This window comes from Pan troglodytes, chromosome 21 (assembly GCF_028858775.2).
Source record: "Pan troglodytes isolate AG18354 chromosome 21, NHGRI_mPanTro3-v2.0_pri, whole genome shotgun sequence".
NCBI lineage: Eukaryota > Metazoa > Chordata > Mammalia > Primates > Hominidae > Pan > Pan troglodytes.
Window position 1 is genome coordinate 55407877 of NC_072419.2, and position 13563 is coordinate 55421439.

Consider the following 13563-nt stretch of genomic DNA (forward strand, 5'->3'; position numbering starts at 1 on the left):
TTGTGGTTATTTAAGAGAATGTCCTTGCTCTTAAGAGATACATGCTGAAATATTAGGAGTTAAAGGGTATGATATCTACCACTTTCTGTCAAATAATCCAGCAAAGTAAAAAACAGAAAATAAAATAATATGTATATTTATGGAAAAAGAAAAAGCAGGCTGGGTGCAGTGGCTCACACCTGTAATCCCAGCACTTTGGGAGGCCAAGGCAGGCAGATCGCTTGAGGTCAGGAGTTCAAGACCAGCCTGGCCAACATGGTGACATCTCTACTAAAAATACAAAAATTAGCCGAGTGTGGTGGTGTGCACCTGTAATCCCAGCTACTCAGGAGGCTGAGGCAGGAGAATTGCTTGAATCCAGGAGACAGAGGTTGCAGTGAGCCGAGATCATGCCACTGTTCTCTAGCCTGGGCAACAGAGTGAGGCTCCGTCACAAAAAAAAAAAAAAAAACAAAAGGAAGGAAGGAGCAAGCAAATATGGTAAAATGTTAACCACTGGTTAATCTAAGTGAAAGTTATATTCATTGTCCTATTCTTGTAACTTTTAGATAGATTTGAAATTTTTGAAGTAAAAAATTGAAAAAATGTCTAGGTAAGAAAAGTGAGCCTCCGAAATGGATGTACTCTTTTTTTTTTTTTTGGTGTGGGGGAAGGAGGTAGCGGAGAATGGGGGTAGGAATTCAGCACAGTGGCCAGGAGCAGGTGTGGGAAGGACCTGGCCTGCTTAGGCACCTGTGGACTGATTTTAAAGAACTCCCATAGGTGCCGCCCACACCCAAGGGCAGAGATTCTGAAACACTTCTTCCCACAACAGTGCTTTCCCTGTCCTCAGGTTAGACTTCGGAGGGACAGGTCAGCCACCCTGATGGCTCACTTCAAATGCACAGCCCACCCTGGCCCTCTCCAACGGCTTGCATTGTCTGCCCACATCAAGATCCCTCCAATCTAAATCTGGAGGATCACCTGGATTGCATGTGGTGTGAGCATGTCACAATTGTCTCCCGATGACCGTATCCATCAGCACCATCACATTTTCTAACTAAAACTGTATGTTTTATCAGAAGTCAAACTGGCTGGGCACGGTGGCTCATGCCTATAATCCCATCACTTTAGGAGATCAAGGTGAGTGGATCACCTGAGGTCAGGAGTTCAAGACCAGCCTGGCTAACATGGTGAAACCCTGTCTCTACTAAAAATACAAAAATTAGTCAGGCATGGTGGTGTGCACCTGTAATCCCAGCTACTCAGGGGGCTGAGGCAGGAGAATTGCTTGAAGCCAGGAGGTGGAGGTTGCCGTAAGCCGAGATCGTGCCATTGTACTCCAGCCTGCGCAACAAGAGCAAAACTCCATCTCCAAAAAAAAAAAAAAACAAAAAAAAAGTCAAGCTGTATATATTTTTCCAAAAAACTGTTCCTGTCTTCCCCTATTAAAACACCTAACGAAGCTTCCTATGTGACAGATTTAATTACCAAAAACTTAATCAAAAATTATTCTGTTCATTTATTCAATAACTATTTCCTAAACATCTAATACATGCCAGGCAATCTTCCAGCGGCAAAAGAAAGGAAAGACCTTGCTCAACATAATAATGCAAGCTAGTAAAAAATTCCTGATATTTGAGTTAATGAATATAAGTACTCATGCCACCAACTACATGCAAGCTGTGATAAATTACTTTAAAAGATCACCACGAGAGGGCACTCCTACAATTCTTTTATGTGACTACTGTCAAGATTCCTGAACACAGAGTTGAGAGCCAAATCTGAAACCTTAACAAAAGTGGAGGAGGAAAGGAAGCAATCTGACCCCAAATCCCACAGAACAAAAACATAAAATAGCAATCTCTAAGTTTCCAGAAATCTCAGTGACTCTGGGTAGCAGCAAGAGTGAGCAGGTGGTAAGCTTCTCAGGAATCCAAGGCTCTGGCCCAAGCCGTCAACTCTGCACATGAGGTGACCCAGGAAGCCAGCCAGGCATCTCCCACTCCCCACGGTCTTGGTACCCCTCCCCCACAACCTGCAAAAATCCACTCTCATGACAGACTAATCTGTCAGCAGGAGAGAAAAGCAACACTTCTCCCCTTTCCTGAAACACGTGCCGGGGTAGACCTCATGACTCCTTGGGATGCAGCTCCCATCTTTTTCCCACTCAACAGTGAGCCCAAACAGCCATTCTGAATGTCCCCTGTCTCATTCCCTCCCCAAGTGCATCCCAGCTTCCACTGATGGAGGGAGAAAGGCCAGGGAGGGAATGTAGGGCCAGGTGAGAAGATTCCAGCCCTAGATCCATGTCGGTGCTCTGGACTCCAAGAGAACAGTGTAAATCTGCTCTTACCCACTGAGGGTGGAGGGGCAGGAATGAGTGTCAGAGGAATGGAGAGGAACAAACAAGCCCTCGTACCCAGGTGGGCCACAGTAGGGAGCCCTGGCAACTACAATCCCACCTCTGGCCCATGGCAGGCAGAGAGGCATCAGCAGGGTGAGGTGAGAAATCATCATCACTCGGCCGAAGGATGGAGCACTGAAGCTGGGTTAAGTTTAGGGTGCTAGCACATAGGAGGAGAAGGTATACATCACCTGTAACTGTAAAGAATACTTCAAAGATATTTTACAGGAATATAAGCTTCAGATAGGCTTTTTAAGAAATAAGCCATAATCAAGCACGTAAATCAAAAGAATCTGCAAAGAATCTGCTGTGGGTCAGACCTTATTTCTAAGGTAAACATTAAAAATTCTCCCTTACTGGGCCGGGCAAGGTAGCTCACACCTGTAATCCCAGCACTTTGGGAGGCCAAGATGGGTGGATCACCTGAGGTTAGGAGTTCGAGACCAGCCTGACCAATATGGAGAAACCCCGTTTCTACTAAAAATACAAAATTAGCTTGGCATGGTGGCGTATGCCTGTAATCCCAGCTACTCAGGAGGCTGAGGCAGGAGAATCGCTTGAATCTGGGAGGTGGAGGTTGCGGTGACCCGAGAACACACCATTGCACTCCAGCCTGGGCAACAAGAGTGAAACTCATCTCAGAAAAAAAAAAAGAAGCTCTGGGTTGAAACCCGGGCGCCGCCAAGATGCCGGCTCATTACTCTTCTCTCATGGATCCTGACACCAAACTCATCGGAAACATAGCACTGTTACCTATCAGAAGTCAATTCAAAGGACCTGCCCCCAGAGAGACAAAAGATACAGATATTGTGGATGAAGCCAACTATTACTTCAAGGCCAATGTCTTCTTCAAAAACTATGAAATTAAGAATGAAGCTGATAGGACCTTGATATATTTAACTCTCTATATTTCTGAATGTCTGAAAAAACTCCAAAAGTGCAATTCCAAAAGTCAAGGTGAGAAAGAAATGTATACACTGGGAATCATTAGTTTTCCCATTCCTGGAGAGCCTGGTTTTCCACTTCACGCAATTTATACCAAACCTGCAAACAAACAGGAAGATGAAGTGATGAGAGCCTATTTACAACAGCTAAGGCAAGAGACTGGACTGAGACTTTGTGAGGAAGTTTTCGACCCTAAGAATGATAAACCCAGCACGTGGTGGACTTGCTTTGTGAAGAGACAGTTCATGAACAAGAGTCTTTCAGGACCTGGACAGCGAAGGGAGCCCGGGCAGCCGCCATCTCCAGAGCCCTGGGCAGCATTTTCCAGCAAGATGTACACAATCTTTTGCCTTTATTCGTAACGTTTTATATAGAAGAGAGAAGAGCATGTCTTTACTTGAAAAACTCTTGATCAAGAATTTGGGTGGGAGAAAAGGAAGTGGGTTATCAAGGGTGATTTGAAATTTTCTGCAGCATTAAGCTGGCGCTTAATAAAAATAAGTAACAAAAAAAATTCTCCCTTACCTCCCTTGTCCATTTGGATGAACTATATGTCTTTTAAGGCAACATATATTAAAATGTACCTTATTTCCCACTTTGATCAGACAATTCATTGATTATTGTTTTTAGAACACAAGGTCTCAACAACAAATGAAGTTATTAAACAGGAATTGAGGGCAGACGCTAGACAATGACAAAAACTGAGTCCTTTTCAAAATTACTCTGAAGAGACCTTTAGGGACCACAAATGCTTTTGAGACTGATCTAAGTGATGAACTAGCCCCTCCACCCTTCCCTATCCAGAAGAATACACATATGAACACTAACACAACCATCTTCAGACTGCTTCAGGAGGTCCACACACCAACTGAAGCCATCATGAACTCCCTACACATCCATGAATGCCCCTTAGTTACGGACTCCCAGAAGAAGAGAATAAACACTGCTTCACTAAATATAAAGTATGAATCTTAAATTTGGAGGTTCACATTATGTGAAGATTATTCCAATGATATTTAGGGAAAAAAAATCACTCTTATGATGAATGCTAACAGGATTTTAGAATACAAAGTCCTACATGTAAAATTAGCTTACCTCGAAATTCACAGGCAAGTTCCGTTTAAGTGCAATCTCAAACACTTGACTTATTTCAGATTTATTGAGATTTTCTTCTTCGGATTCTCTTCCATTCACCTGTAAGAATAATTGTTTAGTAGTTAGCTCTTATTAAAATCGTCAATGGCCGGGTGAGTTGGTTCATGCTTGTAATCCCAGTACTTTGGAAGGCTAAGGCAGGAGGATAGCTTGAGCCCAGGAGTTTGAGACCAGCCTGAGCAACATGGCAGTTTGAGACCAACCTGAGCAACCTTGTCTCTAAAACAGAAACAAAAACAAAAACAAAAAAACAAAACTTAGGTGGATGTGGTGGTGGTACATGCCTGTAGTTCCAACTACTTGGAGGGCTGAGGCAGGAGCATTGCTTGAGCCCAGGAGATCGAGGCTGCAGTAAGCCATGATCATGCGCCACTGCACTCCAGCCTGGGTGACAGAGCGAGACCCTGTCCCCCACAAAAAAACACCCATCAACATCCTAGCTGCAATGGTAAACCTTAAAAGCACTGAGCTTTGGCTTTACGAATTTAACCAAGGCCACACACATACCAAGTGTCACTGAATTTAAGAGGTTAAAAAGATACATGTCCTGTCAAGTTTTAGTCAAATTGTACCTCATAAGTTCACCAAAAACAATCCGCACATAACAGACCTTTGGATATGAGTCAGCCTGACTGTGGTCCAGCAAGATGTCACTGCTGCTCGGAACAGTGACTTCCAAAAGTCCTTCTCAAGTAGTGGGAAGCCACATTTTGGAAAAGTCAAAATACAGACAGATATATGTGGGACGTGGCAAATTCAGATTAAGTCTGTCCACATGAGTATGCAGGCTTATTTGAACATAAATTCCCTGGAAACCACTTTTTTTTTTGAGATGGAGTCTCACTCTCTTGCCCAGGATGGAGTGCAGTGGCGCGATTTTGGCTCACTGCTACCTCCACCTCCCAGGTTCAAGCGATTCTCCTGCCTCAGCCTCCTGAGTAGCTGGGATTGCAGGCATGCGCCACCACACCCAGCTAATTTTTGTATTTTTAGTAGATACGGGGTTTCACCATGTTGGTCAGGCTGGTCTCGAACTCCTGACCTCATGATCCACCCACCTCAGCTCCCAAAGTGCTGGGATTAAGGCGTGAGCCACCACGCCCGGCGGGAAACCACTTTAAGAGAATGCAGCCAGGCATGGCAGTACACGACTATTGCCCCAGTACTCAGCAAGGTGACAGTTGAGGATCAGTTGAGCCCAATAGTTCAAGGCTACAGTGAGCTGTGATCATGCCTGTAAACAGCCACTGAACTCCAGCATGGGCAACAAAGAGTCTCTATCTCTATAATTAAAAATAAAGAAATAAATAAGGATGCGATGCAACACATTACAAAACTGCCATGTATCTCATACTCAACGGCTGTTGGCAAAAAAATACAAGGCGCAAACTAATAAAGTCTCCTCAACAAAGGCAGAGATTCCATCTTTGGAACAAGGTTCACTTAAGAGTCGTCCAATCAGGGATGAGATTAAAGAGGAGCAAGGATCTTACTTCTGCGTGCTGATAACATGGATTTTATACTGTGCTGTAGTGATAATAAGAGGAACTAGATAAGCTCAAAGCTTATCTAGCAAAGTCCCCCAAAACAAAAAGAGCTGTTTTTCTTCACATTATTGCTTATTTTGTCAAAGAATTTATAAAGTCCTGCTTCTGAGATTAGAACTATCTGAAAAGGAACCCATGGCTGAAACTGCTAAATAGGCAAGGTATAGGACTATCCAAGATTTTATCTGTTGTGCATTTCCTTATGTTTATCAGGTATATTCCACCTACACTCAACTTTTTTTTTTTTTTTTTTGAGATGGAGTTTTGCTCGTGTCGCCCAGGCTGGAGTCCAATGGCATGACCTTGGATCACTGCAACGTCTGCCTCCTGGGTTCAAGCAATTCTCCTGCCTCAGCCTCCCAAGTATGTGGGATTACAGGCACCCACCGCCACACCCAGCTAATTTTTTTTTTTTTTTTGGTATCTTTAGCACAGATGGGGTTTCACCATCTTGGCCAGGCTATTCTCGAACTCCTGACTTCAGGTGATCCGCCCACCTTGGCCTCCTGAAGTGCTGGGATTACAGACATGAGCCACCGCGTCTGGCCACTGAATATTAAAAGCTGTAATTGGCTGGGCATGGAGGCTAGCGCCTGTGATCCCAAAACTTTTTAAGGACAAGGTGGGCAGATTGCTTATGCCCAGTTCGAGACCAGCCTGGGCAACATGGCAAAACCCCATCTTTATAAAAAAAAAATACAAATATTAGCAGGTGTGGTGTCGCACATCTGTGGTCCCAGCTACTTGGGAGGCTGAGGGGAGACGATCACCTGAGCCTAGGGTGTTGAGGCTGAGGTGAGCTATGATCACGCCACTGCATTCTAGCCTCAGTGACAGTGTGAGACCGTGTCACACCCACCAAAAAAAGCTATAATTAAAATAAAACAAACTCTAGGTTAAAAAAATATATCTATAACCAAGGGTATAATCCTGGACAAATAAATTTATTCCAGATGCTCTTTGTAATTCCTTCTATCCTTCCATAATCTTTTCTTTCCAATCTGGTTTCAGTGTATCTCACCTGAGTCAAAACTATTTTCATAGCACTTGTGGTGGTTTATTAACCTACACATACTTTTTTTTTTTTTTGAGACAGTGTCTCACACTGTTGCCCAGTCTGAAGGACAGTAGTACAAACATAGCTCACTGCAGCTTCAAACTCCTGACCTCAAGCAATATTCCCATCTCACCCTCCTGAGTAGCTGGGACTACTGGCATAGGCACCACTCCCAGCTATTTTTTTTAATGTTTTGTAGAGATGGGGTCTCACTATGTTGTCCAGGCTGGTCTTGAACTGGGCTCAAGCAACCCTCCCACCTCAACCTCCCAAAGTGTTGGGATTTATAGGTGTGAGCCACCATACCCAGCCCACACTTGTATTTTTGTTTAAATCCTAAGCAGAAAAAGGGTCTACTTTTTTATGAGTGAATCCTTAAAACTGGCAATTTGCAAGCAAGGTACCTTAAAGGCTGGAGTTCTACAGAGGTTTGGCTTGAAATTTACAGGTTGGTGCAAAAGTAATTACCAATCTAATAGTTCATTAGATATTAAACTTAAAAAAATAATACTGTAAGCTTGTTCAACAAATGGTGCTAGGAAAATTAGATATCCACATGCAAAATAATAAGGCAGGACCCTTACCCCACACCACTAAAAACTCAAAATGGATCAAATACTTAAACATAAGAGCTAAAACAGTAAAGTTCCTAGATGAAAACATAGGGGAAAAGTGTTATGACACCATCTGGTGATTTCTTACATATGACAAGAAAACCGCAGACAACAAAAGAAACATTAATATTAGACTTCATCAAAATTTAAAACATTCATGCATCAAAGGACACTATCAAGAGAGTGAAGAAAACCCACAGAATGGGATTTGCAAATCATTTATCTCATAAGGGATTAATATCCAGAATATATAAAGAACTACAACTCAACAATAAAACAACCCAATTAGAAAATGGGCAAAGCACTTACACAGGCATTTCTCTAAAGAAATACAAATAGCCGGCTGGGCACAGTGGCTCATGCCCGTAATCCCAGCACTTTGGGAGGCCGAAGCAGGTGGGTCACCTGAGGTCAGAGGTTCGAGACCAGCCTGGCCAACATGGTGAAACACCATCTCCACTAAAAATACAAAAAACTAGCCGGGTGTGGTAGCAGACGTCTGTAATCCCAGCTACTTGGGAGGCTGAGGCAGGAGAATCACTTGAACCCAGGAGGCAGAGATTGCAGTGAGCTGAGATTATGCCACTGCACTCCAGCTTGGGCAACAAGAGCGAAACTCTGTTTCAAAAAAAAAAAAATCCACAGTAAGATACCACTCACACCCATAAGGATGGCTGCTATCAAAAGAAATGGAAATAACAAGCTTTTGGATATGGAGAAATGAGAAGCTTCCAGTCACTTATGAAAATGTAAAATGGTTGTACCAGATTTGGATTTTATTAAAAATAAAATAGAAAATGGGCAGGGCGTGCGGTGGCTCACACCTGTAATCCCAGCACTTTGGGAGGCCGAGGCAGGCGGATCACCTGAGGTCAGGAGTTCGAGACCAGCCTGGCCAACATGGTGAAACACCATCTCTACTAAAAATACAAAAATTAGCTGAGCGTGGTGACGCGCACCTGTAGTCCCAGCTACAGTAGGCTGAGGTAGGAGAATTGCTTGAACCCAGGAGGCGGAGGTTGCAGTAAGCCGAGATCACGCCACTGCATTCCAGTCCAGTGAGACTCCGTCTCAAAAAAAAAAAAAAGTAAGTTAAGTAATTTAATCGAAAATGTAAAATGGTACAGTTGCTATGGAAAACAGCTTGGTAGTTCCTCAAAAAATTAAACATATAATTATTATATGATCCAGGAATTCCACTTCTAGATATACACCCAAAAGACCTGAAAGTAGCAACTTGAACACATTTTTATACACCAGGGTTCATAGCAGCATTCACAATAGCCAGAAGGTAAAAACAACCCAAATGTCCATCAACAGATGACTGGAAAAACAAATATTTACTATTCATACCATAAAACATTCACCCTTAAAAAAGAAATGAAATTCTGAAACATGCTATAACAGAGACGAACCTTGAAAACATTACAGTAAGTAACATAAGCCACACATTAAAAAAAAAATCCATTTTTATGAAGTGCCTAGGCTAGGCAAATGCATAGAAACAGAAAGTAAAGTAGAGGTTACCAAGGGCTGCGAGCAAGGGAGTGGGGAGTAACTCTTTAATGAGTCCAGAATTTCTATTTGGAATGATGGAAAGGTTCTGAAAATTAGTAGTGACAGTTGTGCAAAACCAAGAATGTATTTTAATGCCACTGGTGCACTTAAAAATGTTTAATAATTTTAGATGTATATTTTGCCTGAATTTTTTAAAAAGCAGCAACAAAAATGTTTCACACCAAATATTAAGATACTAGAAATCATCAACACAGTAAACTTGTGCTAACCCCAGATTAACTCATTTTTGTGCACAACAGAATAAAGCTTGACAGCTGTTTCCCTGAAGAGCATCCAGAGTTTTTTTTAATAGATGATCTGTTAAAAAAAAAAAAAAAAAAAAAAAAAAAAAAAAAAAGGTCCACATGCTAAGAACTGTGCCAATGAGAATGCTCTTTATGAGCAGCCAGAACACAACTTGGAAATAAACTAGGTGCTGAGACTGTCGTAAGACTTTGAATGCCACGTACATGCCCCAATTTTCAATGTTTTGTTCATTGTATCAGCCCAATTAGGTTTAACTTTTATTTTTATTTACAACCTATTTCAAACATACAGAAAACTACAGATAATAACATAACAGGCAATTTCCTGGATTTATCCAATGTCAATAGTTAAGTACTACTGACATTGAACTGTTTTTTTCTGTTTTAAGAAAAACAATGAGCCACGCGTGGTGGCTCACGCCTGTAGTCCCAACACTTCTGGAGGCTGAGATGGATGGTTTGTTTGACGTCAGGAGTTCAAGATCAGTCTAGGCAACAAAGTGAGACCTTAATCTCTACAAAAAAATTTTAAGATTACCCAGGTGCAGTGGAGTGTGCCTATAGTCCCAGCTACTGGGGTGGCTGAGGCAAAAAGATCACTTGATTGCCCAGGAGTTTAAGGCTGCAGTGAGCTATGATCGTGCCACTGCACTCCAGCCTGGGTGGCAGAGCAAGACTCCATCTCAAAACACAAGGCAACGGGCCGGGGGAGGTGGCTCATGCCTGTAATCCCAGCACTCTGGAAGGCCAAGGCAGGCGGATCACTTGAGGTCAGGAGTTCGAGACCAGCCTGGCCAACATGACGAAACCCCATCTCTACTAAAAATACAGAAAGTAGCCGGGTGAGACTCTGTCTCAAAAAAAGAGGCAATGAAGTCCATCTCACTATCATTCCCAGGGCAGTTAATCACTATCCTAAAGTGGGACTGTATCTTTCCCAGCCGTGTTTTTAAATGAATATAATTTGGTGTTTTTGAAAACTCATATACCTCATTCTCAGAAATTGCCTTTACCATTATTATAAATCCAAACTTATAAGTTTATACTAATAACTGTAATTCCAGCACTTTGGGAGGTCAAGGCGGGAGGGTCACTTGAGCCCTGGAGTTTGAGACCAGCCTGGGCAACATAATAAGACCTCATCTCAACAAGAACAACAACAACAAATATTTATTTTTTATTTTGTTTTTGAGATGAAGTCTCGCTCTGTTGCCCAGACTGGAGTGCAGTGGTGCAATCTTGGCTCACTGCAACCTCCACCTCCTGGGTTCCAGTGATTCTCCTGCCTCAGCCTCCCAAGGAGCTGGGACTACAGGCACAAGCCACCATGCCTGGCTAATTTTTTGTATTTTTAGTAGAGATGGGGTTTCGTCATGTTGGCCAGGCTGATCTCAAACTCCTGACCTCAAGGTGATCCACCCACCTCGGCCTCCCAAAGTGCTGGAATTACAGGCGTGAGCCACTGTGCCCAGCCAAAAAAAATTTTTTTTAAATAACAATTTATACTAATGAAATGCTCCTTTTCTATTTTATATACATGTATCAAGGTTCCACGTAAGACTGATAGAAAACAATGGGTCTACTGCTCCATTCTACACCCTAAGCCAGTGGTTCTCAACCAGAGCAGCACTACAATCACTTGGGAGCTTCACAAGTTCAGATTCTGGAGCCCGCTCCAGACAACTTAACTCAAATTTTTGAGGGCATGGCCTGGATAGCAGTTTTATTTATAGTATTTGTTTATTTTTTAAATAAGTCCCCAGGTGACTGGAGTTGCGATTCACTGCTCTAAGCCATTGCTTCCAGAGGAGTATCATTAGGAACAAAGCAGCCAGTAAAATAAAAATGCAAAAAAACATATTTGAAAATGAAATTATTTTGCTCTTTAACACAATTTTTTTCTTTTGAGACAGGGCCTCAGCTCTGCGCCCCCAGCTGCAGTGCAATGGCATAATCAGAGCTCACTGCGGCCTTGATCTCCCAGGCTCAAGCAATTCTCCTGCCTCAGCCTCCTCATTAGCTGAGACTACAGGTACATGCCACCATTTCGTTTTTTCAAATATTTTTGGTAGAGATGAGGTCTCTCCATCTTGTCCAGGATGGTCTCAAACTCCTAGGCTCAAGTGATCCTCCCACCTCAGCCTCCCAAAGTACTGGAATTATAGGAGTGAGCCACCATTCCTGGCTCATTAAAAATTTCCTATTATCCAGACTGACAAAATGTTCCAAGTAGGGAGGCAGCAAATGGTTCAAAACTAATCCACAAAAACCATTCCCAGTAAAATGAGGAAGGTTTAGTGGGCACTTAGTCTTATCTTCACAATGTAGGAATTACTGTTAACACTGATTCCATAGTGTATAGTTCAGCAATAAAATCTAGGCAACATTAAGAAAGAGGCCAGGTGTGATAGCTCATCCCTATAATCTCTGCACTTTGAGAGGCCACGGTGGGCAGTTGAGCCCAGGAGTTCAAAACCAGCCTGGGCAACATGGCAAAACCCGTATCTCTACAAAAAATACAAAAACTAGCCAGGTGTGGTGGCACACACCTGTAGTCCCAGCTACGAGGGAGGCTGAGATGGGAAGATCACTTGAGGCCAAGAGGTCAAGGCTGTAGTAAGCCACAATCATGCCACTGCACTCCAGCTAGGGCGACAGAGGAAGACCCTATTTCAAAACAAAACAAAACAACAGAAAAGAAAGAAATGCTCTGAACCACACTTAACCCTCACAGTATGCTAGGATAATTAGCCATCACCATTTATTATCTGGCTCCAACAGACTCTTCTATTTTTCTATATCTAAAGTCATCTTACAAATAATTTACCAAATAAAAGGATGACAAAAGCCATTTTATTAGACATTTTAATAAGAATTTAAACACAGCAAACCCAGCTTCTTATCCCAATGTTTCTAATTTGGAAGGCATATATACCTGAAAAAAAGCAAGGTCCTCTATATGCAACTAACTGCTCATCACCTGATGCACCTGCAGCTGGGGCACAGCCCACCTGTAGCGATGTCAGATTCCAAGTCCATCTCCAACAGGTTCTAACTTAACAGGACTTCAGATTCTTCGTGTACTGGCACTGTCAAACACACTACTTTTGAAACAGACGCATAATTCTGTTGAAGAGAAAGCAGCCATTTCCTTGCTCCATTAAGTGCAAAATGCTTTCATTTTTGGATTATAAACAGCAACAGAAGGATCAATCCAGTGATTTTTGTCATTTTTATATCTATTTTCTTCCAATCACCTTTGGACACACACCTCCTTGTGCATTTGTCCAGTTATTTTGTTGACAATAAGTGGTAAGAAATAAATGTTGGCGGCCAAACATAAAAGATAAAAGAATGTTGTCACACGTACTTTTTTTTTTTTTAACGCAAACAGGATGGGGCAGGTTCTTGTCGAAAAATGTTGCATGATGAAGTCCTTTCTGTTGAATGACTAGATGAGAATATACCACATTTCCTTTCCATACATCAGATAAATAATCACTAGCTGATTCTTGAGTTTGGGGAAATTCATCTATGCTAGCATCTGAAGACTCACAGTCTGCGATTTTCCTTAGACAATCTCACCATCATCATTACAGTCTGGAGTGCTGCCATCTATCTGTCTTTTTGTGTTCATCTTCTGATTTGTTAATCATCAGAAATGTCTTCCTCTGTCAATTCTCTTCTCCTTGACATTACAGATGAAAAATAGAAAAATTCTGGATTCTCACCTGGGTTCAATGAAAGCAAAAAGGAGACTCAAAAGATGGTGTCTCTAGTCTTCTTTTTTTAACCTCTTGGAAGACAATGCAATAGCCTAGGCAAGGCCATAGGACAATAAAAGAAGGTGTCATCATGACAATTACTTCACTATTGTATATCCATCCCAGAGGCTTTATCATTCTTCCATTTTCTTATGATTTTCATCTCATCTGGCATATTTGGGAGTAGATGATGAATAGTATTGAAATAATTATGTGGAATAACAAATAGCAAAACGTTCAAAACACAGGAAAATTAAGATCCCTAAGATCCC

General features: G+C 42.2%; 2 protein-coding genes across 16 annotated transcripts in view; one reads left to right on the plus strand and one right to left on the minus strand.

Moving 5' to 3' along the window:
* The window catches only part of STAU1 (staufen double-stranded RNA binding protein 1), a 74360-nt gene that overhangs the window by 18017 nt on the left and 42780 nt on the right, over positions 1-13563 (minus strand). For all 15 annotated transcript variants that reach the window (XM_016938102.4, XM_063803098.1, XM_063803093.1 and 12 more), the window contains one exon: positions 4427-4525. In XM_016938102.4, coding sequence (XP_016793591.2) covers positions 4427-4525 — 99 coding nt within the window. The remainder of the gene's footprint in view (positions 1-4426; positions 4526-13563) is intronic.
* LOC129138215 (actin-related protein 2/3 complex subunit 3-like) lies at positions 406-3763 on the plus strand. The gene has a single exon (XM_054674801.2). The coding sequence runs from the start codon at positions 3073-3075 to the stop codon at positions 3691-3693; it is 621 nt and encodes a 206-aa protein (XP_054530776.1). The 5' UTR covers positions 406-3072; the 3' UTR covers positions 3694-3763.

Bases quoted from the DNA above. Each gene is read 5' to 3' on its own strand.
- LOC129138215 (XM_054674801.2), top strand. From the start codon at position 3,073: ATGCCGGCTCATTACTCTTCTCTCATGGATCCTGACACCAAACTCATC.